Raw genomic sequence first — 27,717 nt, forward strand, 5'->3', positions numbered from 1 at the left:
AGATGCTTAAACTGTGTATGTCCTTTTTAATATACAACATGATAAATACAACCCTAAGGGCGAGATGTACTAAAGGGAAAATGCAGTAAAACCCCCGTTTTACCGCATTTTCCTATGTGCTAAAACCCGTTCGCAGCGATATCGCAGGACAGGGTATCGCCACCTTTGGGTGGCGATACCCTATAGAAGCCTATGGGCTTCTTTTCTCCGCCCGCCGCGTCGCCGCAACCCCGCCGCCTCGCCGACCCACACTTTCCCCCCTCCCTTGGGCTTACCTTCTTGCAGGTCCTCCTGGACCCCGGAAGGTAAGCCCTTCCTCCCCCTAGCAACGCAGCCGTTGCTACGCAGTTAATAATACTGAAGGAACAAAAACAGGCCCAAATTACATGAATTTATCAATTTGAAGCATTCAAAAAAAATACAAAAGGAATAAGCGTGAGATTTGAACAAAACCAAAATACGGAATTACTGTAATACGGATCCCGAACCAAAACATTGGGATTGGCGTACATCTCCAAATCTAACAATAAATACAGACACAAATACATAATAAAAGTGCTATTGAAATACATAGAATTATGTTGGCAGGCACTTAAAAAATAATCAAATTGTGATCTGAATGCAATAGATAGCTGCAATTTTTATAATATAGTAATCACACAAATTATTTATATACTACTCAGATAGGGCCATCGAGAGGTATGCGGGCCCTGGTAAAATGTGGGGGCGTGACCCCCCCACGTGATTAGGCCACACCTCTAAAATCTTTAGACGGGGTGAATAAAACTATAAAGTCGAGGGGGGGGGGGGTGTTATTGTCCGACTCAGCAGCAGCTTCACACACCTACAGCATGTGCTGTCAGTGAGACACTCATGCTGAGCTGCTTTCAGCACAGCACATGCTGTAGAAGTGTGTGCTGCTGCCTGGGAGGGAAGGAGGGAGAAGGGGGTCAGACCAGGGCCAGGACCAGGACCCCTCCAGCAACCTCAAGTAATTAGTACCCACTCCCCCTCTCAGCAGCCCTGCTCATAGAAGGGGTTCAGATGTAATCAGTCAACCAGAATTGGCTGTTGTTGTTCATCATCATCATCATCATCATCATCATATCATCATCATCATCATCTTTTACATATCCTATGGACAGCATGGATGGTGTAATGGTTAGCATTACTGCCTCACAGCACTGAGGTCATGAGTTCAATACCCACCATGGCTCTAACTGTGCGGAGTTTGTATATTCTCCCCGTACTTGTGTGGGTTTCCTCTGGGTACTCCGGTTTCCTCCCAAAAATATACTGGTAGGCTAATTGGCTCCCAACAAAATTAACCCTAGAATTTCTGTGTGCATGTATATGTGGTAGGGAATATAGATTGTAAGCTCCACTGGGACAGGGACTGATGTGAATGGTCAAATATTCTCTGTAAAGCGCTGCAGAATATGTGTGTGCTATATAAGAAACTGCTAATAAATAATAATAATATCCTGGCAGGTGCATATGTGTCTGCGCGGAATGGGATCGTTTTGCCGATGAACACAAATTCGAGTGTATTTATGTCGACCCCGTTAGTTCGATAGGATAGTTTTGTCGAATGTGTATACATCGAACGTAGCATGTAATCGAACCAATAAATTTCGAAGCATGGTAGATCGAATGTTTAAAATATCGAACGGTTACAGGTCGAATTGTCTCTATGTCGAACTTTTAAGGTCGAACATTAAAGTTGTCGACCGTTGTAATGTAGACTACTCAATTTATCGAAGTTAATAATTGATCGACGTGTACAATGTAGAAGTAATTTTACTTCGATAGCATAGTGTTCGAAAAATATTATATCGAACACATTGTTATCGAAAAATTCAATATCGAACGGTAAATGCAAGAATTTACATTACATCGACACAAATATACCGAAAATAACTAAGTCGACTATCGTTACATCGATACATTGTTATATCGAAAAGAGTTCAATCGAAAGGTTTTAAATCTAATTTACACACATTACACCCTCACTCATCATTGTCAATACCCTTTTGGTGGGCACCCTCACCCCAGACCTGCACCCATAATGTTCTACCCGTCTAAATCCGCACTGTCCAAACTGGCCCAACCCCCCGTCTGTGCAGACGGCAAGATCCGTGTAGCGCCCTGCCTTCTAACGTCTGCATTTACCGTGGCACCACAAGTCCCACAATGACCTGCCAATGTTCTGCCCTGAACTCCCTCTCCTATTACCCCCTCACCCATCATAGTCTATACCCTCTTGGTGGGCACTCTCCCCCCATAAATCCGCACTGTCCAAACTGGCACAACCCCCCGTCTGTGCAGACGGCAAGATCAGTGTAGCGCCCTGCCTTCTAACGTCTGCATTTACCGTGGCACCACAAGTCCCACAATGACCTGCCAATGTTCTGCCCTGAACTCCCTCTCCTATTACCCCCTCACCCATCATAGTCTATACCCTCTTGGTGGGCACTCTCCCCCCATAAATCCGCACTGTCCAAACTGGCACAACCCCCCGTCTGTGCAGACGGCAAGATCAGTGTAGCGCCCTGCCTTCTAACGTCTGCATTTACCGTGGCACCACAAGTCCCACAATGACCTGCCAATGTTCTGCCCTGAACTCCCTCTCCTATTACCCCCTCACCCATCATAGTCTATACCCTCTTGGTGGGCACCCTCCCCCCATAAATCCGCACTGTCCAAACTGGCACAACCCCCCGTCTGTGCAGACGGCAAGATCAGTGTAGCGCCCTGCCTTCTAACGTCTGCATTTACCGTGGCACCACAAGTCCCACAATGACCTGCCAATGTTCTGCCCTGAACTCCCTCTCCTATTACCCCTCACCCATCATAGTCTATACCCTGTTGGTGGGCACCCTCCCCCCATAAATCCGCACTGTCCAAACTGGCACAACCCCCCCGTCTGTGCAGACGGCAAGATCCGTGTAGCGCCCTGCCTTCTAACGTCTGCATTTACCGTGGCACCACAAGTCCCACAATGACCTGCCAATGTTCTGCCCTGAACTCCCTCTCCTATTACCCCCTCACCCATCATAGTCTATACCCTCTTGGTGGGCACTCTCCCCCCATAAATCCGCACTGTCCAAACTGGCACAACCCCCCGTCTGTGCAGACGGCAAGATCAGTGTAGCGCCCTGCCTTCTAACGTCTGCATTTACCGTGGCACCACAAGTCCCACAATGACCTGCCAATGTTCTGCCCTGAACTCCCTCTCCTATTACCCCCTCACCCATCATAGTCTATACCCTCTTGGTGGGCACTCTCCCCCCATAAATCCGCACTGTCCAAACTGGCACAACCCCCCGTCTGTGCAGACGGCAAGATCAGTGTAGCGCCCTGCCTTCTAACGTCTGCATTTACCGTGGCACCACAAGTCCCACAATGACCTGCCAATGTTCTGCCCTGAACTCCCTCTCCTATTACCCCTCACCCATCATAGTCTATACCCTGTTGGTGGGCACCCTCCCCCCATAAATCCGCACTGTCCAAACTGGCACAACCCCCCCGTCTGTGCAGACGGCAAGATCCGTGTAGCGCCCTGCCTTCTAACGTCTGCATTTACCGTGGCACCACAAGTCCCACAATGACCTGCCAATGTTCTGCCCTGAACTCCCTCTCCTATTACCCCCTCACCCATCACCACAGTCTCTATTAGTGGTCCCTCCGTCTCCCTAGCTGCACCCACTATACACGCCACGAGCAAGCACCCTAAAACACCCATTACTAGTTACACCATAGTTAATGTTTATATGGCCCCCAAAGCACTGTGTATAGATGGTTATTGGACCATAGTGTTTATTTGTAGAACTACATGTTCCATAATGTCTTGCCCTTACGCTTGCGATTCCATCTACCAATGTTTTTTTTTCTATGTCATTTTTTTTTTATCAGTTGGCAGGTGTGTGTTTAACCTTTGTGAAACATGTGATATTGTTACATAGTGTTGTTTCCGGACAGGACTTCATAAACAAGCAACAAACATCCCACTTTTTCCCGCCATCATACTGCGCCAGTCACGTAAGGGTTCTTAATGCATTTTTTAAATCATCAAATCAGCATGCTCTCAGTATAATGTGCTGACAATAAGATGTCCAATTAATACATAGCAATGTTATGATGAAGGGGGAGCTATTGTTTCCCGCACTTTTTACACTTTATAAACCCTGAACCTCCCGTGCTTAGTCGCCATTTTGTTGAGCTTGCTGCCTGGCTGTGTTAGTTTGGCTGCTTTCTCATATAATTGGCTTGCGTACTTTGGCTTTCCAACTCCTGGAGGAGCGCTATCGTCAGCTGAACATTGTTTTGAAGACGACTGGAAGGAGTTGGGAGGAGTGACCGGACTACGCGGAGGACACCCATCTGCACAGCGGGAGACCCGTTGTACCCTGACCGGTGGATTCATTCTTCTGAGTGTAAGTGCTGAACTCTGTCTCTCTCTTCCTCCTCTCTACCCATTGACACTAGATTATAGAGGTCACCGCACTCCACTACACCTGTTTAAAACATCCCCATTACACCACGGGGATTCGCCATTTACCACGCCGTACCCCCCTTCCCCCACTAATATATTTGTTATTTTTAGCGACACCCCTCCTTTTCCCCAACACCACAGGGTACCCGGGGTGACACCACATACACCGTCACTAACCATGCATGTTTAAACTTCATCCCTAGTGCACGGGCATATTATCGGGGTTTAACCTCATTACATTACTACAGTTTTCTCAGCATTTTCTATAATGTATTGTTTGTTGGTTAATTTGGACCGTTATGTTGATGTTTGGCGTCTGGATTTTCAGTGTAAGGCTTGCTGCTTAGAAACTGCTGTTGGGAGTGAACATGACTGTTAAATCATGCAGTTGTCACCATGGCTGACTTTCTGTCTAGCCATGTTGACACCCGCCTCCTTCTGCAGTCATCCCCACTTGTCAGTCACCCATACAGACAGGATGTTGTTGAGGGGCCTGCTTTGTTTTTTTTTTGTTTTTAATTTCCAAATGTCTTCTGTATGGCATGATAAGAAGTGCTTTGATGGTTTCATTTTTTGCATTGCTAGTGTGCTTCAAGTGATGTAAGTCAGCATGACAGGACAAAGAGGCGGGTGTCAACATGGCTGCCAAAGTCAGCCATGTTGACACCCGCCTCCTTCTGCAGTCATCCCCACTTGTCAGTCACCCATGCAGACAGGATGTTGTTGAGGCCTGCTTTGTTTTTTTTTTGTTTTTAATTTACAAATGTCTTCTGTATGGCATGATAAGAAGTGCTTTGATGGTTTCATTTTTTGCATTGCTAGTGTGCTTCAAGTGATGTAAGTCAGCATGACAGGACAAAGAGGCGGGTGTCAACATGGCTGCCAAAGTCAGCCATGTTGACACCCGCCTCCTTCTGCAGTCATCCCCACTTGTCAGTCACCCATGCAGACAGGATGTTGTTGAGGCCTGCTTTGTTTTTTTTTTGTTTTTAATTTCAAAATGTCTTCTGTATGGCATGATAAGAAGTGCTTTGATGGTTTCATTTTTTGCATTGCTAGTGTGCTTCAAGTGATGTAAGTCAGCATGACAGGACAAAGAGGCGGGTGTCAACATGGCTGCCAAAGTCAGCCATGTTGACACCCGCCTCCTTCTGCAGTCATCCCCACTTGTCAGTCACCCATGCAGACAGGATGTTGTTGAGGCCTGCTTTGTTTTTTTTTTGTTTTTAATTTCAAAATGTCTTCTGTATGGCATGATAAGAAGTGCTTTGATGGTTTCATTTTTTGCATTGCTAGTGTGCTTCAAGTGATGTAAGTCAGCATGACAGGACAAAGAGGCGGGTGTCAACATGGCTGCCAAAGTCAGCCATGTTGACACCCGCCTCCTTCTGCAGTCATCCCCACTTGTCAGTCACCCATGCAGACAGGATGTTGTTGAGGCCTGCTTTGTTTTTTTTTTGTTTTTAATTTACAAATGTCTTCTGTATGGCATGATAAGAAGTGCTTTGATGGTTTCATTTTTTGCATTGCTAGTGTGCTTCAAGTGATGTAAGACAGGACAAACAGCCGGTCACTATATAAAATATTTGCAAAAAAAGGGGTTTTTTTTTATTGTAGCGCACCGCTCCTTGGGTGTGGGGTGTGTGGCTGATCCTAGAAATAGAATAGCCGCAGTAAATGTGACATGATCATGTCACATTTACTGCGGCTATTCTATTTCTCGGATCAGCCACACACCCCACACCCAAGGAGCGGAGCGCTACAATCAAAAAAAAACCCTTTTTTTGCAAGTCATTAACCGACCCGGAACGGTCAACCGGGCAGTGAAGCAGCTAGCACCGCACAAGAGAGGACAGTGCGCAGACTACCAAAAAACTTTAAATATATAAAATATATCAATGTTCTTTCTATCTCTATATTAATAAAATAATCCTTTATTTGCTAATCCTTTTTTTTATCATTTCAGATTCTTATTATAGAAATGTCTCAGGAAGAAAGAAGGCGCCTTTCTCTCTCTTCACAGGTAGAAGACCCGAGGCAACGATCACATACAGACAAAGAAGTTGACTCCGGAGAAGAAATCGTGAACCGAGGACCCAACTTCACTGATGCAGAAACGGAAACCCTCATCACTCAGGTAATCCACCACTTTATGCTTCAGTTAGGTACAGATGCCAGGAGTTCCCAAGCAAGATTGCCGAGCACAACGTGGGAAGAAATTTCACATGCAGTCAGCCACATCGGGATATGCCAACGAACTGAAGAAAGCTGCAAGAAGAGGTGGCGTGACAGCAGAAGAGCCACCATTGATAAGATGCGCAGAGGACAGAAGCTACAGAAGGTTTGGGAGAAGAAGATCGAAGAATTCGTGAAGGACAACCCCGAAGAAAGGCCATCAACCAGTGTAGAAGGTATAGTATATTGTGCATATTCAAGTCTGAATCTTAATGTTTGAACCTTATGGACTCTCTATGTCTGCCGCACAAGTAATGTACATATGTGCGCGCATTATGCTTTTTGGAAAATATTTCTAACTTTTTCAATTATTAGATGTACTGTTGATCCAAAAAGAAAATTTTGACCATGCGCTGCTTCTCTGTAGAGATAAAATCCAATTGCAATATCCTATGTTTCTAACTGTAATTTATCATTTCTCCAGTTTCAACAAAGACTCCTACGCCAAAGAAGACACCGAAGCAAACTACGCCTCAGAAGTCCACGAAATCACACAAAGGTTTGCAATGCTACATTAACACAACATTTGATATAGGCATCTACTATATTCAAGCTATATTAAGTAATTTGTTATGTTTCCCCTTTTTTTCCTAAGGATCAGCAGCAGAGCAAATGGATGAAGATGCAGCGGCATTCAAGCAAAGAAAGCAGCCGAAGAGATACAGAAAAACACACACAGGTGAAGCACGCTATATGAAAAAATTTATATTGTTGATGAAGCACTGTTATTCTAAATGATTAGATATGCTTATTAATATATGCTTACATTACTTTCTCAGAAGGATCTGCAACCGACTCCACATTGGAAGACACCACCCCGGAAAAGGATCCCACGCCGCGCAAGCATAGGAAAAGTTCACATGCAGGTGAAAAATGTTATTTAATTTGGTGCTCAAATTTTCTATTTTTTACTGAAATACAACACATTTCTGTTACATCCCAAAGTAAAATTCAACTAGCGCCTGCACTGCATTCCGTCTTTACTGAACTACAAATAATGTGGCTTGTATTCAACGATAACATGAGTTCTTCTAATATTACGTTGTGATCCTTAAGCAACAATATGCGCATTACTTCACCAAAACAGTGTATCCTTAAGGACGTTTTCTTAGCGCTTTATTCAAACATTTAGCAAAATAAGGGCTACATGTACAACACTTAACCGTATTGAACCCAAATCCTCCATTTGTATCCTATATCACTTCTATGACCTGAATCAAGTGGTAATTGTTAAATCTAAGCCCTGCTGCTTGTTTTTTGCATTTAATATGGCCCGCAAAAAAAATCAACATTATAGGCTGTAACAGCATTCAATTCTTTACAATTGACCCAAAAATATAAGCCCAAACATGGTCCATTTCTACTTTCCGTGCTAACAACTTTTAAAATCTAGTATGTTCATACATCAATATACCTCTTGATCAAGGTGAATACTGTCATCTCTCCTCCACCCAGCCACATGTTTCAACGGTGATAACTTATATGACCTTACATGTCCTGCACACTTTATTTTCATTGAACTGTCGTAAACGTCCAAATGGCAATGTCATATTCCACCAAACCTATGTACCATACCTAGCCCTTTGGTATATATACAGCTATGTGTCCAACATCAATTAGGTAACGGGATGTTTTATCTGTATGTATGTCCTGCTTTGGTGCTTGTGTTATTAGTTTGTTATCGTCTCTCAAATATCTTTGTCCTTCACCACATTCTGTAAAGTAATACTTTATTTAATTAGCATCAATCAAAACAGATTAGTAATATTGAAGAGTATAACTTTTGTTTATGTGTCAATTGTAAAAAGCATTTTTTTAATTGCCTTTCCTTTTTTTTATATTCAGGTTCACCAATGGTTTCCACAACACCAACCGCGTCGCAGATCACCTCGCAGACATTCGAGAGAGGTGGGTAAACTACTTTTTATGTTTTTATAAAGTAATTTTAGTGCATATTGGCTAGATTAACTTATTTGGTAAATGTACCAGCAGCCGTTGAAAAATCAAAAAGAAAAGTGTCATTTGGAACAACGCAGGAAAGAAATGCAGCAGACACACTGGACCTCACTGGTAAGCCTTGCTAGTAATCGCTAGAACAAAAGCTACTACATTTTCCTGTTCTACTTTGTCCAGATATTTATTTATCAATTTCCTCTGATTTATAGTCACACCACTGGACTCAAGAGGAACTGTTCCTCAGCTTCAGACAGCGTCCCAAGACATCGAAAGGCAAAATCCACATTCCCCCCTGGAACATCCACTGGAAGGTCTGCATCTTGCATATAATTATGGCAAATCTGTTAAAAAAAATAAATGTCAAGACTTTGTTTTTTGGTTTATCTTTACACACACTTAACTTGAATTTTTTTGGGATATTATAGATTCGTCGCAGCAGTCACCAATTCTAGAGGCTATGAAGCTATTGGAGGAAAGAAGAACTGAAGATGCAGAACGGAATGCTCTTCGATTTGACAAGATTGAACAGAGCATCAATCAGATGAATGCGAGCATCAATCAGCAAGCTGAGGCAATGGCAGCGATTCTTCAATCCTTCAAAGAAGTTGTGTCATCAAATGCTTCAGTTGTTGCACTCCTACAGACATTGAATCAGAAGGTTGATGACATGACCACAGCACAGAATGCATCGAGGGAAGGACCGGTCTCTCTCCAACAGATGAGTTCTCAACTCGTTGAATTCCAAGCCAACCATGCTGTCGACATGCAACACATGCAGCAGACTCTCCAGTGTATTCTTATGTGGCAGCAGCAGTCCAATGCCAACACCAGCATGATATGTACTACACTTCAGCTGATGACAGAAGAAAGAAGATCTTCAGCTCCACGACTTCAAGCTCTACAGCAAACCACACCATCCTCCACAACAATCGATCCAGAATGGTTGGCTCGGCAAGAGGAAGCTGAAAGGGCATACCAGCGAAGACACCACAGTCAAGGTACAATGGATCAGGGTGGATCAAAAACACAGTCAAGGCAATCTGAACCACATGACACACGACTTTGGGAGCGAGCTCTTCAACTGGAACGTCAAAGGATAGTGGAGGAAGAGCAGAAGGAAAGAGCAGAGCAAGCGGCACAGCGTGTCAGAGCAGAAGAGGCAGAGCGTGCCAGAATCACAGAGGCTGAGCGTGTAAGAGCAGAGAAGACACAGCTGGCCAGAGCTGAGAAGGAGAGGCAAGAACAGCACACAGAAGAAATGTGGACAAGAGCAACAACAGAAAATCAAGAGAGACTGCAAAGAGAGAGAGAGGAAGTCATAGCCCAGCAGAAAGAGGAAACGGACATGACATACCAGGAACAGCAGGCAAGCATGTGCCTGATGGAGATGTTGGTCACATCAAAGCAAAGTCGCCAGACAACACAGCACCAGATGGTGGACACAAGTGCAGAGGAACAAACTGTGATCAGAGGCCCAAAGGACAAGGTTCGCAGAATCCCCCAAGCAACCATGTCTCCAAGAATGGAAACAGAGATGGCTGTCCAAAGAAGCAAAGAGCTTGCAGGGAGAGTGATTCATGGACAGCAGCTCAAAGGACATCTGCAGGAGCAGCCTGTGAAAACATCTCCAAAGGTGAAGCACCGCAGACCCAGAGAGAAGGAGCAGGCGGCCAGACCCAGAGTGAAGGAGCAGGCGGCCAGACACAGAGAGAAGGAGAAGGCGTCCAGACCCAGAGAGAAGGAGCAGGCGGCCAGACCCAAAGAGAAGGAGAAGGCGGCCAGACCCAGCGAGAAGAAGTCGGCCAGACCCAGCGAGAAGAAGTCGGCCAGACCCAGAGAGAAGGAGAAGTCGGCCAGACCCAGAGAGAAGGAGAAGTCGGCCAGAGCCCCTGAGGACCAGGCGGCCAGAGCCCCTGAGGACCAGGCGGCCAGAGCCCCTGAGGACCAGGTGGCCAGAGCCCCTGAGGACCAGGCGGCCAGAGCCCCTGAGGACCAGGAGGGCAGAGGCCCAAAGTAGCGTCTTGGAAAAGCCCTAATTAGACACAGCGTGAACGAAAGGTAATTTTTCACACTCACACAAACTTCATCTTCAAAAATATAGATACGTAAAGGTAGACATATATACATATCTAAACTATTATGTGTTACAGGTAATACAATCAATTTACTAATACGGTTATAAATTACACAGATATAGAAAAGAAGAAAGCAAAATCGTCAAGCTTCCAGGGTGTCCAGTCTGCACAGAGAAGAAGGCATTCCGGCGTAAAGCTTTCCAGTGAGGCGGCAGGGGGTGAGTTGCAGCATCACTGGGATGACTCAGGCCACACAAGAGCAAAGGAAAGGTTTGTAACATGCGTCCCTAACTCACCTTCTGTCTTTCAGGAAACAACGTTCAAACTTGCTCTGCACCTCTGCCACACTGAAGAGTCCATCCTGCATGAAGACACCGGCGGCGAAGAATCCAGACGAAAGGGTCCAGCCTGAGATGACAAAGAGCACAAGACCATGAGGAGGCTGGCATAGGGCTATGAAGTGTGCAACCTAGGGTAAGTTTCTAGCGGGGAAAGCAAAGAGGGGTTAAGCATAGGGAACGGGGGAGGAGGGAGGGTGTAAGAAAGCACAGGAATGCAAATATTAACATGTGTTTACTTATCTTTTTTTTGTGGTGGGGGCAGGCTACAAGGAGTCCATCCTGCATGAAGACACCGGCGGCGAAGAATCCAGACGAAAGGGTCCAGCCTGAGATCACAAAGAGCACAAGACCATGAGGAGGCTGGAATAGGGCTATGAAGTGTGCAACCTAGGGTAAGTTTCTAGCGGGGAAAGCAAAGAGGGGTTAAGCATAGGGAACGGGGGAGGAGGGAGGGTGTAAGAAAGCACAGGAATGCAAATATTAACATGTGTTTACTTATCTTTTTTTTGTGGTGGGGGCAGGCTACAAGGAGTCCATCCTGCATGAAGACACCGGCGGCGAAGAATCCAGACGAAAGGGTCCAGCCTGAGATGACAAAGAGCACAAGACCATGAGGAGGCTGGCATAGGGCTATGAAGTGTGCAACCTAGGGTAAGTTTCTAGCGGGGAAAGCAAAGAGGGGTTAAGCATAGGGAACGGGGGAGGAGGGAGGGTGTAAGAAAGCACAGGAATGCAAATATTAACATGTGTTTACTTATCTTTTTTTTGTGGTGGGGGAGGGCTACAAGGAGTCCATCCTGCATGAAGACACCGGCGGCGAAGAATCCAGACGAAAGGGTCCAGCCTGAGATGACAAAGAGCACAAGACCATGAGGAGGCTGGCATAGGGCTATGAAGTGTGCAACCTAGGGTAAGTTTCTAGCGGGGAAAGCAAAGAGGGGTTAAGCATAGGGAACGGGGGAGGAGGGAGGGTGTAAGAAAGCACAGGAATGCAAATATTAACATGTGTTTACTTATCTTTTTTTTGTGGTGGGGGCAGGCTACAAGGAGTCCATCCTGCATGAAGACACCGGCGGCGAAGAATCCAGACGAAAGGGTCCAGCCTGAGATGACAAAGAGCACAAGACCATGAGGAGGCTGGCATAGGGCTATGAAGTGTGCAACCTAGGGTAAGTTTCTAGCGGGGAAAGCAAAGAGGGGTTAAGCATAGGGAACGGGGGAGGAGGGAGGGTGTAAGAAAGCACAGGAATGCAAATATTAACATGTGTTTACTTATCTTTTTTTTGTGGTGGGGGCAGGCTACAAGGAGTCCATCCTGCATGAAGACACCGGCGGCGAAGAATCCAGACGAAAGGGTCCAGCCTGAGATGACAAAGAGCACAAGACCATGAGGAGGCTGGCATAGGGCTATGAAGTGTGCAACCTAGGGTAAGTTTCTAGCGGGGAAAGCAAAGAGGGGTTAAGCATAGGGAACGGGGGAGGAGGGAGGGTGTAAGAAAGCACAGGAATGCAAATATTAACATGTGTTTACTTATCTTTTTTTTGTGTTGGGGGCAGGCTACAAGGAGTCCATCCTGCATGAAGACACCGGCGGCGAAGAATCCAGACGAAAGGGTCCAGCCTGAGATGACAAAGAGCACAAGACCATGAGGAGGCTGGCATAGGGCTATGAAGTGTGCAACCTAGGGTAAGTTTCTAGCGGGGAAAGCAAAGAGGGGTTAAGCATAGGGAACGGGGGAGGAGGGAGGGTGTAAGAAAGCACAGGAATGCAAATATTAACATGTGTTTACTTATCTTTTTTTTGTGGTGGGGGCAGGCTACAAGGAGTCCATCCTGCATGAAGACACCGGCGGCGAAGAATCCAGACGAAAGGGTCCAGCCTGAGATGACAAAGAGCACAAGACCATGAGGAGGCTGGCATAGGGCTATGAAGTGTGCAACCTAGGGTAAGTTTCTAGCGGGGAAAGCAAAGAGGGGTTAAGCATAGGGAACGGGGGAGGAGGGAGGGTGTAAGAAAGCACAGGAATGCAAATATTAACATGTGTTTACTTATCTTTTTTTTGTGGTGGGGGCAGGCTACAAGGAGTCCATCCTGCATGAAGACACCGGCGGCGAAGAATCCAGACGAAAGGGTCCAGCCTGAGATGACAAAGAGCACAAGACCATGAGGAGGCTGGCATAGGGCTATGAAGTGTGCAACCTAGGGTAAGTTTCTAGCGGGGAAAGCAAAGAGGGGTTAAGCATAGGGAACGGGGGAGGAGGGAGGGTGTAAGAAAGCACAGGAATGCAAATATTAACATGTGTTTACTTATCTTTTTTTTGTGGTGGGGGCAGGCTACAAGGAGTCCATCCTGCATGAAGACACCGGCGGCGAAGAATCCAGACGAAAGGGTCCAGCCTGAGATGACAAAGAGCACAAGACCATGAGGAGGCTGGCATAGGGCTATGAAGTGTGCAACCTAGGGTAAGTTTCTAGCGGGGAAAGCAAAGAGGGGTTAAGCATAGGGAACGGGGGAGGAGGGAGGGTGTAAGAAAGCACAGGAATGCAAATATTAACATGTGTTTACTTATCTTTTTTTTGTGGTGGGGGCAGGCTACAAGGAGTCCATCCTGCATGAAGACACCGGCGGCGAAGAATCCAGACGAAAGGGTCCAGCCTGAGATGACAAAGAGCACAAGACCATGAGGAGGCTGGCATAGGGCTATGAAGTGTGCAACCTAGGGTAAGTTTCTAGCGGGGAAAGCAAAGAGGGGTTAAGCATAGGGAACGGGGGAGGAGGGAGGGTGTAAGAAAGCACAGGAATGCAAATATTAACATGTGTTTACTTATCTTTTTTTTGTGGTGGGGGCAGGCTACAAGGAGTCCATCCTGCATGAAGACACCGGCGGCGAAGAATCCAGACGAAAGGGTCCAGCCTGAGATGACAAAGAGCACAAGACCATGAGGAGGCTGGCATAGGGCTATGAAGTGTGCAACCTAGGGTAAGTTTCTAGCGGGGAAAGCAAAGAGGGGTTAAGCATAGGGAACGGGGGAGGAGGGAGGGTGTAAGAAAGCACAGGAATGCAAATATTAACATGTGTTTACTTATCTTTTTTTTGTGGTGGGGGCAGGCTACAAGGAGTCCATCCTGCATGAAGACACCGGCGGCGAAGAATCCAGACGAAAGGGTCCAGCCTGAGATGACAAAGAGCACAAGACCATGAGGAGGCTGGCATAGGGCTATGAAGTGTGCAACCTAGGGTAAGTTTCTAGCGGGGAAAGCAAAGAGGGGTTAAGCATAGGGAACGGGGGAGGAGGGAGGGTGTAAGAAAGCACAGGAATGCAAATATTAACATGTGTTTACTTATCTTTTTTTTGTGGTGGGGGCAGGCTACAAGGAGTCCATCCTGCATGAAGACACCGGCGGCGAAGAATCCAGACGAAAGGGTCCAGCCTGAGATGACAAAGAGCACAAGACCATGAGGAGGCTGGCATAGGGCTATGAAGTGTGCAACCTAGGGTAAGTTTCTAGCGGGGAAAGCAAAGAGGGGTTAAGCATAGGGAACGGGGGAGGAGGGAGGGTGTAAGAAAGCACAGGAATGCAAATATTAACATGTGTTTACTTATCTTTTTTTTGTGGTGGGGGCAGGCTACAAGGAGTCCATCCTGCATGAAGACACCGGCGGCGAAGAATCCAGACGAAAGGGTCCAGCCTGAGATGACAAAGAGCACAAGACCATGAGGAGGCTGGCATAGGGCTATGAAGTGTGCAACCTAGGGTAAGTTTCTAGCGGGGAAAGCAAAGAGGGGTTAAGCATAGGGAACGGGGGAGGAGGGAGGGTGTAAGAAAGCACAGGAATGCAAATATTAACATGTGTTTACTTATCTTTTTTTTGTGGTGGGGGCAGGCTACAAGGAGTCCATCCTGCATGAAGACACCGGCGGCGAAGAATCCAGACGAAAGGGTCCAGCCTGAGATGACAAAGAGCACAAGACCATGAGGAGGCTGGCATAGGGCTATGAAGTGTGCAACCTAGGGTAAGTTTCTAGCGGGGAAAGCAAAGAGGGGTTAAGCATAGGGAACGGGGGAGGAGGGAGGGTGTAAGAAAGCACAGGAATGCAAATATTAACATGTGTTTACTTATCTTTTTTTTGTGGTGGGGGCAGGCTACAAGGAGTCCATCCTGCATGAAGACACCGGCGGCGAAGAATCCGATGGTAGCATCCTTCAGACAAAAACAGTTCGGTATAATGTAGATGCCGTTGGCACAAAAGTGTACAAAGGTAAAACTTGGGAAGAGAAGGTGCTAGGAGAAAGGGAAATGAAATGTGTAAGTTGACCTTCATTACAAAACATCACATCGACCTTGCAAAAAGTGAGCTGAGGCCCTAAATGTCCTTAATATGAACAAGGGCACATTAAATCTTAAAATTGTACCTCTAGAAAGACAATTTGGAGATGCCCCACCTATATTTAAATAAATGATATTCTTTTTTTGGTCTAGTGAGTCGATAATGAATGTATTCTTAATATGCACAGATTTCTAAAAAATCAGTGCACTGTTCTAAATCTGACGATTGTTCATTTTAAAAATTAGTTATTAAACACCAATACATTAAGGTGTGTAATGCAGGGGAGAACAATACTTCTGTGCATGTAGGCCTTATTCAAGTCCAAAACTGCTGACAATGGTTTCATGTACAAAAGCAGATCCTATGCAGGTGGGGTAGATGTAATATGTTAAAAGTAATGGATATGGGTGTGGTTTTAATTCAAAGTCTGACCTATACTGCAGTGTGAAAATAAAGAAGGCAGTATTTCAAGGCAGTATTTTGCATGCACAAACAGATAAAAAATCAAAACTCTGCAATTCAGTAATCAAAAAATTTTGAGGTGACACAATTGCCCTTTAGAAAGTACTTTGTCAGAGTAGAGAATAAGGCCCTCTTTCACAATGTACAATGTTGTGTGATCTAATGTTCTGCAGATAAAATATTTCAAAATTTTTAAACAACATTGTTAGGGTTGTGTAGTGCTGGATGTGGAGTGTGCAAGTTCATGATGTAATTAAATCCTTTTTTTTTATTTCAGTGCATAAAAGACAGAAGAAATTACAAAGGAAAAGAAGAATGAATACAGCTGTGATGCAGTATATATAGTATAAATTGTATTTGAATACCAGATTATTTTGATTCTGTTTTTTGATGTTTTGAATGTAATATGGATGTTATATTTCTAATTTTTATTTATAGTACTATTAAATAATATCACTAGGAAAATACTATGAGTAACATATTAAACATGTATCATGTGAGTTACATAATGAAAAATAAAAATGTCAAAGTATTATATTTTGGATGTTGATAAATATCTAATAAAAGTATTTAATTGATCGGAAAATATAGCAATGTCAATAGTAAAAGGAAATTTGACAAAATATAGCCTATGTGCAAATCTTGCTCGATCTATATTTTTAGATATTTATATGTATTGTGTTAAAGTCGTTTTTTGGGTGATATATATCATGGTATTGTTTGTTATGATCTGTATTTAGCACTTAAAATAAAATTATCTAAATCAATTTTCCAGTGAGTGTATTTTCTGTACTTTAGAAAAAAATAAGTAAGTTTGGCAATTACCTTTACCCTAATTATTTTTTTTTACATCTATTATATGTAATCTGATATGTCGTTGATGCACGGATGAAAACATGTGGTAAATGTGACAATTTGTAAAGGACATATATGCAGGTCAATTTTCATTCCATATAACTTAAGATGACTTGCGTGTCCACACACTGTATGTGATTTAGCTCTTTTTAAAATCTGTTCAAAACAAGGCTTACAGTGCATGTTTGACATAGATTTTATAAAAATATCTACATCACATTTAGTGTGTGGACACTCAAGTCATCTTGTCCCAAGTACACCTAAACCAGGCATCCGGAAACTGGCCCTCCAGATGTGGTGTAACTACACATTCCCAGCATGCCTTGCCATAGTTTTAGCATTGCTGAACAGCAAAACTGTGGCAAGGCATCAAAGGACTTGTACTTTCACAACATCTGTAGGGCCATAGTTTGATGACTCCTGCTAAAAGGTAATGACACATAATGAAACTTCAAGTTATAATCTTGTCATAAATTAGATTGGGAGAAAACGATTAATGCAAGAATATATGTGAAACAGTACATTAGGGTAACTATGACCCTCAACCTGTTGTGGAACTACACATACCAGCATGCCTTGCCAGAGTTATAGCATTCCATTATAGCCAAAATGTGGGGAGGCAGGATGGGAAATGTACTTTCAAAACATGTAGAGGGCCATAGTTTGGAAAGGCCTATACTTTGAGAATTAAATGGTTTACTTACCACAAATCGGATGAAGGCAATGTAGTGGCACTCCCTTTTTATATTCAAAAATTAAAAAAAAAAATGTGGGCGGTTTGAACTTGAACTTGATACACAAAAGTTAGGGAAAAAACATTAATTCCAAAGTGAAGCCTTCACGATAATGCCAAGTGATGCGCTATTGCGCCCAGGTACTCCATGACATTCATGGTGCCATACTGATCAAAAATCCGCCGAATTGAAGCTTCTCTCTCTTTCAACTCTTTTCTGGGGGGAGTTTTTGGGACATTGAGGACCACTTTGCTGATTAAACTGGCTGTCACTTTCTGTTCCTTGTGTAAAAAAGTGACCAGCTTGTAGACGCCAAACTTCTTCTCACCCAGAAGGATATTCCATCGCCTATGCCAACCCTCCAACTTGTTTTGTGTCCGCGGTATTCCAACAGACATTGGATCATATATAGACCATAGCTCTGGTGGATAAAGAGGTGGTGAGCGGATATGGCTTCTTGTGCCAGATCTTACACGGCCCAAAACATAAGTTTCCTCAAAGTAGGTTAACACAGATGAGGCACTCTCTGGCATTTCAGCTTTCACTAGCTCAAATGCTGCTGGAATGTCATCCGGGGGTAAAAACGCAAGTGCTTGCAGGTGTTTTAATTTCAAATGAAGTCCATAATCGGTCCCATATTCATTTACAAGTCGACTTGCTTGGATCTTTCTCCAAACGTTTTGTGCTAGATGAAATAGGCAGCACTTGTGAGTACTTGAGGGAAAAACAGATTGCGAAGCTCGGATTGCTGCACGTTCAAAATCCGTCATGATATAGCTTGGGGCAAAGGGAATATCCAGGTCATTACCAACGTCTTGCAGGGCTTCTAAAAATTGCTGGTAGCAATCCTCATTCTTGCTACTTAAAAGACCATAGACAAGTGGCAAAAAGCGTTTGGAGGTGTCCTCAGTCCCAACCACTGCATGGATGGAATATATCTGTCTAAATAAAGTGGGGCATGTTTTAAAAGTTCCATCCATAACCCAATACTGAGCTTCATGGAGCTTCCTCAAGTTTTGTTCCGTACTGAATAAGAGTACCCGATCATTAGCAACAGTACAGTCCTTTAGCAAAAACTTCGTTTCCCCGATGTATTGCAAATCGTGAGGAAAACTGATGTCATCCAGGGTGGTGGGCTCGGCTGGGCAATCAAGGCGCCTTACCCTTCTTAGACATAAGATATCCATTGATGTTCAGTAGCAGTCCTCCTCTCTGTGAAGGTACGAAGGTAAATGCCGGCATTGATTCAGCAGATGTCGATGGTGCTGATGTTGATGCTGCTGCTGATGAAGTCGCTTCCTCTGCCATCTTCGAAGAAATAGCTGTAGCTGTAGCGTACAACAAGGAATAATTGACACTAAAGTTCAATTATGATGCGGGGACAGGTTAGGTGGCTACTTTTATTGTCTTGAAAATGGGCGTTACTCTTTAGAGATAGGATTAACAAAAGTTATCCAATTAAAACCTTTCAATTCAAAAAGTGGGCTGGTTTAAAAAGAAGTGGGATGGATTGGCATTAGCCATTAACACGTGTACAGGAACGCATAATGTTATGATATTTTGTAAAATTATAGGAAAAATTAATGCCTATCATTTGGATGGGCAAATGAGGGTGAAACATGGTTGAGTGATGATGCCAGTCATAAATTCCAAAAATATATTTAAGGGGTGAGAATGCGGGTATCGATGCCAGCATGGAAATGGGCGCTGACAACTCAAGGCTGCAACACTAGCAGGTCATTGTGGGACTTGTGGTGCCACGGTAAATGCAGACGTTAGAAGGCAGGGCGCTACACGGATCTTGCCGTCTGCACAGACGGGGGGGGGGTTGTGCCAGTTTGAACAGTGCGGATTTATGGGGGGAGGGTGCCCACCAACAGGGTATAGACTATGATGGGTGAGGGGTAATAGGAGAGGGAGTTCAGGGCAGAACATTGGCAGGTCATTGTGGGACTTGTGGTGCCACGGTAAATGCAGACGTTAGAAGGCAGGGCGCTACACGGATCTTGCTGTCTGCACAGACGGGGGGGGGTTGTGCCAGTTTGAACAGTGCGGATTTATGGGGGGAGGGTGCCCACCAACAGGGTATAGACTATGATGGGTGAGGGGTAATAGGAGAGGGAGTGCAGGGCAGAACATTGGCAGGTCATTGTGGGACTTGTGGTGCCACGGTAAATGCAGACGTTAGAAGGCAGGGCGCTACACGGATCTTGCCGTCTGCACAGACGGGGGGGGGGGGTTGTGCCAGTTTGAACAGTGCGGATTTATGGGGGGAGGGTGCCCACCAACAGGGTATAGACTATGATGGGTGAGGGGTAATAGGAGAGGGAGTTCAGGGCAGAACATTGGCAGGTCATTGTGGGACTTGTGGTGCCACGGTAAATGCAGACGTTAGAAGGCAGGGCGCTACACGGATCTTGCCGTCTGCACAGACGGGGGGGGGTTGTGCCAGTTTGAACAGTGCGGATTTATGGGGGGAGGGTGCCCACCAACAGGGTATAGACTATGATGGGTGAGGGGTAATAGGAGAGGGAGTGCAGGGCAGAACATTGGCAGGTCATTGTGGGACTTGTGGTGCCACGGTAAATGCAGACGTTAGAAGGCAGGGCGCTACACGGATCTTGCCGTCTGCACAGACGGGGGGGGGGGTTGTGCCAGTTTGAACAGTGCGGATTTATGGGGGGAGGGTGCCCACCAACAGGGTATAGACTATGATGGGTGAGGGGTAATAGGAGAGGGAGTTCAGGGCAGAACATTGGCAGGCAGGGCGCTACACTGATCTTGCCGTCTGCACAGACGGGGGGGTTGTGCCAGTTTGGACAGTGCGGATTTATGGGGGGAGGGTGCCCACCAACAGGGTATAGACTATGATGGGTGAGGGGGTAATAGGTGAGGGAGTGCAGGGCAGAACATTGGCAGGTCATTGTGGGACTTGTGGTGCCACGGTAAATGCAGACGTTAGAAGGCAGGGCGCTACACGGATCTTGCCGTCTGCACAGACGGGGGGGGGGTTGTGCCAGTTTGAACAGTGCGGATTTATGGGGGGAGGGTGCCCACCAACAGGGTATAGACTATGATGGGTGAGGGGTAATAGGAGAGGGAGTTCAGGGCAGAACATTGGCAGGCAGGGCGCTACACGGATCTTGCCGTCTGCACAGACGGGGGGGGGGTTGTGCCAGTTTGAACAGTGCGGATTTATGGGGGGAGGGTGCCCACCAACAGGGTATAGACTATGATGGGTGAGGGGGTAATAGGTGAGGGAGTGCAGGGCAGAACATTGGCAGGTCATTGTGGGACTTGTGGTGCCACGGTAAATGCAGACGTTAGAAGGCAGGGCGCTACACGGATCTTGCCGTCTGCACAGACGGGGGGGGTTGTGCCAGTTTGGACAGTGCGGATTTATGGGGGGAGGGTGCCCACCAACAGGGTATAGACTATGATGGGTGAGGGGTAATAGGAGAGGGAATTCAGGGCAGAACATTGGCAGGCAGGGCGCTACACGGATCTTGCCGTCTGCACAGACGGGGGGGTTGTGCCAGTTTGGACAGTGCGGATTTATGGGGGGAGGGTGCCCACCAACAGGGTATAGACTATGATGGGTGAGGGGTAATAGGAGAGGGAGTGCAGGGCAGAACATTGGCAGGTCATTGTGGGACTTGTGGTTCAAAGGTCAGTGCGGACATTTGACGGAAGGGCGCAAGATGGAACTTGCCGTCTGCATAGGCGGGGGGCTGTGTAATTTGCTGTGTAATTTTGGGCAGGGCACAGAGACAGCTGAATGTGGCGGTTGTGATCCACGGTGGGAGAGGGGGCAGGTCTGCACAATGCAAGAGTGATTGTCGATATGATGTTCGACGTATTGTTGTTCGAAAAGATAATGATCGAAGCTGTTTGCTTCGATAAAAAGGCTATCGAAAAATGAGGTAATCGACTTAAATCTGTTCGATGTAAATTGCTTCTATCAAATGTCAATCGAAGTAATTGGTAATCGACTTAAATCTGTTCGATGTAAATTGCTTCTATCAAATGTCAATCGAAGTAATTAATTTCTACACAATGACATCGATAGTTAAATATTCGCGTTAAATGTATTCGATGTAAATAGTATCGATATAAATGTTATCGAAGTTAGAAATTTCTAGTTAGGTTTTTCGATGTAATAATTTTCGAGTTCATAGCAATCGAAAAAACCCGTGTTCGAGTTGATAGCAATCGAAAAACCCCGTGTTCGACATTACATAAATCGGTAAGTTATGTGTTCGGTGTATTGTGGTGTTCGATAAAGTTATGTTCGAAGTAGAATGCATTTCGATGTATGTTTGTTCGATGTGATGTAAATGTCGATGTGTTTTGATTCGGTGAAATGAGTTCGATGTAAATGAATTCGATGTGATGTCGTTCGCTAAAACGCCCGTATCCCGTCTGCGCCTTTGCACAGATCTACTTAGTCCACATTTGAATAAACACACCATTACTGTACTTGACTTACCTATGCTTGGCCCTGTATAACTCCAATTGAATATAAAGTATATTGCCATGTACCTAGGCTTCTATGCACAGATATAATACACTTTCACACCAGAAAAGAAGCATAACAGGGTAAAAACTCTAATGATACTTTCAAAATCTAAGTTTTTTGTCTATGGGAGATAAATGAGGAGCAGATGATGCTGACCACCTTGGGGGCAGGGCTAATTACATTATTGCCATTTTATCACCACACCCTGCAGGTAGATATGCAATTGTCGTGGTATTATGTCTAGAGATGTGCAGTTCGGTTCTCCGGAATTCCACCCAAATTTGGTGGTTTTGAACCACACATAAAATCTTGCAGAATCTATCCAGTAGATCCAATTTCAACCTATCCCCGTTTGATTCTTCCCACAGTTCAGAATTTAGAATTAAATCAGAATTTGGGTTGCTAAAACTATATGATTTTAGCGGTTTTTTTTTTTTTTTTAAGTTTTTTAACCAAACCAAAAACCCAATCCGAAACTAAACACTTGAGGGTGATAAACACGATGATTATTATTATTAACTTTTTTTTATATAACGCACACATATTCTGCAGCGCTTTACAGATCATTTTTGAACATTCACAACAGTCCCTGCCCCAGTGGAGCTTACGATCCATATTCCCTAGCACATGTACACGCCCACACAGACATACTAGGGTTAATTTGTTGGAGCCAATTAGCCAACAGTATATTTTTGGATTGTGGCGGAAACTGGAGTACCCGGAGGAAACCCATGCAAGTAGGGGGAAAATATAACAACTCCGCACAGTTAGGGACATGGCGAGGGAATACCCAGAGGAAACCCACGTAAGCACAGTTAGGGCCATGGTGGGAATCGAACCCGTGACCTCAGTGCCGTGAGTCAGTACTGCTAACCATTACACCATCCGTACTGCCCTAATGATGATGAATTAGAAGCAAAAGACAAGGGACCGCGCACATCATTTCCACATCCTGCCAACATCACTAGGAAGGAAACAAAATGCGGGAGATTCCCTCGAACCAGGGGACTACTCAAAAAACCGAGGCTCCCAAACCTTCCAGGAGTGTAGGTAAGTATAACTCTAATTCTGAAATTTATTGAAGACATTATATAAGAACACTGCCCAGCAGTATGGTGGATTTCCAGACAAATGTGTGGACAACTCAAACACAACAATAACACATTGGTGAAACCCGGCCCACACTTCCATCTACCGCATTGTCCATAAAATAATCACTGTGAGTTTGTATGCACCACAACACGATGGTGCAGACTCTGCAATCATAAAATCCACTATAAATTGATTGCCAGTAAGTTGCTAATATCTTGGCTGGGTTTCATATAAGCTATCTAAACTATAAAGCACTGTCTGTTGAATGATACTTAGTGGAAATTGCATAATACACATGATGGCCTCTCGTAATGTATTCTAGTCAGACTATAACTTGTCACTGGGCTGCAGTTGTTCTGCAGATTCCCAACCACAAAGTACAGGCTCTGTGGTTTGTGTTGAAGGTTTAAAGAGGAATAATGATAAATTGCACAACATGATAACCAAAGGGGCTGTGCTATCATCCGTCTGTACACAATGATTAGTGTTTATAAAGGAAACCTTGAATCATATAGCTACTTGCTATAGCTGCCATTAAATCATACGGCGGTTCGTTTTATGTATTTGATCTCCTGCTCGTCCTTGTGGTTCCTAGTTTAAATTAATTACAGACGGAACAAGAGAAATCATCCGAATGTTCACAGCAGCACATATTAGCAATATTTAAGAATATAATTGCTGGCCTTGAGGGAGGCATTGGCTAGCAGAGCAGCGAGGAATAGATGCTGTCCGCTTTTGCACAGCATCTAGGCACAGGGACAGGGGGAGTGGCCAGAAGCTCACAGTGCGCTGGCCTTGCCCCACACAGTGATGAAAATGGGGGCGGGGCCTCGCAACCGTGGTATTGCCGCAAAGCCACACACCCTTTGCAGAAGGCCATACTCCCTTTCCTGGAGCGTGTGAGGGTCTGGACAGGCCATTTTGAAATGTTGGGAGGTATGCCCAGTGTCCTGATGTGGGAAGGGGGACAGAGCCATAGACAGAGTTGGAACGTGCAATGAATTGTTCCGGTACAGAATATTAATGTCACCTTTTTGCAAGTTTCCTATTATTTCATGTTGGTCAAAATGTGGGGAGCAACACTGACAACATTGCCTATGTATTGTTGGACTGGGACAAGAAGGGCCTGTTGAGGGAATCAAATGTTGGTGTGGCCAGCCACCACAGAGCTATTTAGCTATTAGTGTACAAGGCCTGGGCCCATTGATAAAAATATATGTAGTAAGCACTGCTAGTGCATTAATAACAGCAATTCACTACACAAAATACACCATAGTCCTGTGCATTATAATGTAACATATGTACAATGTATAATTCAAGTGCACTCAGATAGAGTATGGAACCTGATCCCTAGAGGAACAGATAGGCTCACGGGCATTGGGGCCCACGATGGTTCCCCTGTGGTCCACTCCAACCCCGTGCCTATACAATGGTGATAATTGTTTGCAGAAGCCTATGGAAACCGTTGGTAGCAGTGTGGGACTTCCTATAAAGTACGCGATGGGCACCAGAAAAATTTAAATTTAATGCAAAAGGATGGTTCTAATGTAAAGGGGGGTTTGCCTGTGATGTGATATTGACATTTGTGCATAGGGCACCACTTCTTTAGTTCCCTTGAACATGCCCAGAAGCCTCACTTCTCTTATGAGGACTGAACAGTGGTCTGTGATGATTGATTGGCACCACAAGCCCCTCTCTTACATTTTGTTTATGAACCCAGTGGTACCACACCCCTCCCCTGAGCATTAGATATTTACCCAGACAGGAGATGCAGCTGGCCAGGGATGTGGTCCACCTACTTTTTCCAGAGGTTCAATAGGCTACCCAAGAAAATGTCTCACAACTTCTGGGTGAGTGTGTATGTTTTAAACAATGGAACTCTTGTATGTAAATTCTGGACTTGGACCTTACTGAGTAAAGGCAGTCGGGATCCTGACAGTGAGAATTTCGAAAGCTCCCAAAGGTTCAACGTTAGGGTTAAGGTTATTGTTAGGGTTGATCACTAAAGGGGTCACTAAGGTAGGGTTAGGGTTTGGCTGTGGAATGAGACAGTTATAGTTAGGCTGCAGGAGGTTTTGCTTAAAGTGAGGCTGTGGGAGAGGACAGTTAAGATTAGTTTTAGGGAGGTGATAGGGTTAGCCTGCGGGAGGTTATGGTTAGGTTGCCGGAGAGAGGTGGGTTAGGGTTAGGATTAACACACTCATCAGAATCTGTGGCAGTTTGAATGTAGGGATTGTGGCTGCCTGCATTTTGATACCATCCCTTAATTACAGTAGTACCATCTGGCTTCCATTTGTCCACTCCTTCTCCTAATGTTTCTACTGTATATTCCAGTGCCTGTGCAAACTCTGCTGGTAATATCATTTTGAACACGACTGTACCAATAAGCTTTGAAGTTATCAAAAATAGAAAAATGTTGTGTTTCATAGTAAAATATATCATATTGTTGTTCCTCTTTTGGAACATGTACTTTTGTCATTAGAAAATAGATTACATTTCAAGTCACTGTCCTCTTCTATCTGAGCAGAGGAGAGACAAAGCCTAGAACAGGTACATTCCTTTTGCTTATTAGAAGAAAAGCAGAAATATATTTCTCCACTGGGCAATTATTTTTCAAGGAACCAGGAACTTAATAACATCGGATCCCAGATGTAGTAAATCTCATCCTGTTCTGGAAAGATTTATCTTTCTAAACGGATATTAAATTTTTCAACAAATGCTTGGCGGTTGCATCACCTCTACTGCTAAAATATTACAGCAGGAAGAATACAGGAGCTGCAATTATATTTAAGGGTGATGACCAACCATTGACCATCAACAAATGAAAGGTCCATTACAATACATTCATTGATGTCGGATGACATGCGGTATGAGAGGGCCCTCTGAAAATACCCAGGTCCAGCAACCCAGCATTCTGACCTGTGTTAAAAGAAGGATTAATCTCGGGTCAGACCAGGGTTGCTGTGCAGTGTGAACCATTCACACTATAGGGAGGAAGCAGCACAAATGCTGGATCATTCGCGGGACGGAACCGTGTCCAAATCTCGGATGCGAGCCGGCATTTTCGATGTGCAAGGGGTATTAGTGTATATACCAGCAGATACATTGAAATACTAACAGCCTGATTGCTTAACCAGTGGAGTGGATTGTTGAATGTACAGTACTCACAGTTATACACACACACACACACACACATATATATATATAGGGCTATTTTTCAGCAGGCTCCAGCAGGAACTGAGGCCCTTATTCTAGTTCACTCTTTCTGACAAAATATTTCTTAGAAGGACAAAACGAGCTGAAAGGTGTTCAGTCCATACAAAGCTGGTTTTGTGTTACTGAGTGATATATTAAATGTAATTAGCACTGTGCAAAAATCTTAAATAAAAACTTAAATGAAAAAAATAGAGACAATCTCATAATAATGATATAATCACTTATAAAATTTTAGGAATTAAAGTACAAAAAGTACAGCGGAACTCCTAATAATATTACAGACATTAGTAGAATTACATAAGAACTATTCAGTAATGTATTGAATTCCATTAATGACGGTGATATGAGTTTTCAATCTGCTCTACTTGTAAAAAAAAAAAAATATCTAACTGCTTTTAGCAGAGTTTTATTATGTGAAATGTCATATGTGATTGCATGATTATTATGAGAGAATTGCCTTTCTCATATTTAAATGTTATTTTTTAATTTAAGGTTTTTATAAAGTCTTTGTCTTTGTAGTGCATTGGTTTATTTGTCATGTTTTAAAAACTGAAGCTTGATATTATTATATGCTTATTTCAAAAACACAAATGAACAGTATGGTTGTATTACGCTCTGATGAAATTGTAACACACAATGAAACGCATCAGCAATGAATGATACAGTATACTGTGATACCCTTGCAGTACCTTGTAAGTGGCATTCTGAACCATTTATCACAAGGGTCCGGAGCAGTGGCAGTTTTTTATCTATGGGCTGCAGCCCCCCAGGTAAAATGTGCCCCTGTATGAATCCAGATGCAATCTGTGTGACTTCACTGTGTGGGTTCACTGTGACTGGCAGTGACTTCCTATTGCAAGTCCGACCTGCCAGTCACTCAAGGCAGTCCCATTGGGAGGTATTCCCTCGCTCCAGGATGCCTCTCTATGTGGGGCAGCCCCTAAAAACAGGTTCTGCACATGCGCATTACCACGGATGATACTGCACATGCGCGGATCCAAGACTTTCAATACAATTCTAAGGGTATGTTCCTGAAGCACGCGCAGTACCGAAGAGGCATGCGCCGGTCCCGCCATGGTGATCGGGACAAGAAGATGGAGATGGCAGGGAAGGGGACCTGCGCGGACCAGCAGTGCTGGCACCGGAGGGTGGGGGCATCTCCACAGCCCCTCTCCTCCGATGAGGTAATAGCCGCCACTGCTCCTGAGTGTCCAAACTGTTATTATTATGAAACGGACCATTTATTGTACAAAGGCAATCTGTAGGTACCATTCCAGGATCCAGATACAAGTACAGTACCCTTTAATTCCACCCAGCTCCACCCCATTTTAATCACTCTTTCCCGGATATGCTGAGCTGCCTTCGGAGACTCGTCTGGCTTCACTGCCGGGTCTCCTGTCACTG

At 44.7% G+C, this 27,717-nt stretch overlaps 1 protein-coding gene and 2 long non-coding RNA genes across 6 annotated transcripts; all 3 read left to right on the forward strand.

Moving 5' to 3' along the window:
- Window positions 1-3,568: 3,568 nt before the first annotated feature.
- On the forward strand, window positions 3,569-12,698 carry LOC146042458 (uncharacterized). Of its 4 annotated transcripts, XM_083162449.1 has the most exons (17): window positions 3,569-4,436; window positions 6,462-6,906; window positions 7,155-7,229; window positions 7,326-7,409; window positions 7,510-7,596; window positions 8,576-8,638; window positions 8,720-8,800; window positions 8,896-8,997; window positions 9,112-10,744; window positions 10,878-10,979; window positions 11,072-11,235; window positions 11,365-11,494; window positions 11,624-11,753; window positions 11,882-12,012; window positions 12,142-12,271; window positions 12,401-12,530; window positions 12,660-12,698. In XM_083162449.1, exons 2-9 carry the CDS (start codon window positions 6,477-6,479, stop codon window positions 10,701-10,703), a joined length of 2,514 nt encoding a protein of 837 aa, XP_083018575.1. In that variant the 5' UTR covers window positions 3,569-4,436; window positions 6,462-6,476; the 3' UTR covers window positions 10,704-10,744; window positions 10,878-10,979; window positions 11,072-11,235; window positions 11,365-11,494; window positions 11,624-11,753; window positions 11,882-12,012; window positions 12,142-12,271; window positions 12,401-12,530; window positions 12,660-12,698. The 4 variants fall into 4 exon arrangements, with proteins under 4 accessions (XP_083018575.1, XP_083018574.1, XP_083018576.1 ...); XM_083162448.1 differs by lacking the exon at window positions 3,569-4,436 and having other exon boundaries at window positions 6,294-6,906; XM_083162450.1 differs by lacking the exon at window positions 3,569-4,436 and having other exon boundaries at window positions 6,294-6,906; window positions 8,723-8,800.
- Window positions 12,699-13,104: 406 nt separating this feature from the next.
- LOC146041815 (uncharacterized) lies at window positions 13,105-13,734 on the forward strand. Its single transcript, XR_014463604.1, has 3 exons — window positions 13,105-13,307; window positions 13,437-13,566; window positions 13,696-13,734. It is a non-coding gene; the product is annotated as an uncharacterized LOC146041815 (long non-coding RNA).
- Window positions 13,735-14,658: 924 nt separating this feature from the next.
- LOC146041814 (uncharacterized) lies at window positions 14,659-16,632 on the forward strand. Its single transcript, XR_014463603.1, has 4 exons — window positions 14,659-14,861; window positions 14,991-15,120; window positions 15,250-15,366; window positions 16,175-16,632. It is a non-coding gene; the product is annotated as an uncharacterized LOC146041814 (long non-coding RNA).
- Window positions 16,633-27,717: the final 11,085 nt, after the last annotated feature.

Source organism: Crinia signifera, chromosome 19 (assembly GCF_055691185.1).
Source record: "Crinia signifera chromosome 19, ASM5569118v1, whole genome shotgun sequence".
Taxonomy (NCBI): domain Eukaryota; kingdom Metazoa; phylum Chordata; class Amphibia; order Anura; family Myobatrachidae; genus Crinia; species Crinia signifera.

What these genes read in the sequence shown, in the direction of transcription:
- LOC146042458 (XM_083162449.1), top strand. Translation starts at nt 6,477, where the DNA reads ATGTCTCAGGAAGAAAGAAGGCGCCTTTCTCTCTCTTCACAGGTAGAA. An exon ending in ATACAGAAAAACACACACAG is followed by an intron (nt 7,410 to 7,509) that starts GTGAAGCACGCT and finishes TTACTTTCTCAG; the next exon opens with AAGGATCTGCAACCGACTCC. An exon ending in TAGGAAAAGTTCACATGCAG is followed by an intron (nt 7,597 to 8,575) that starts GTGAAAAATGTT and finishes TTTTATATTCAG; the next exon opens with GTTCACCAATGGTTTCCACA.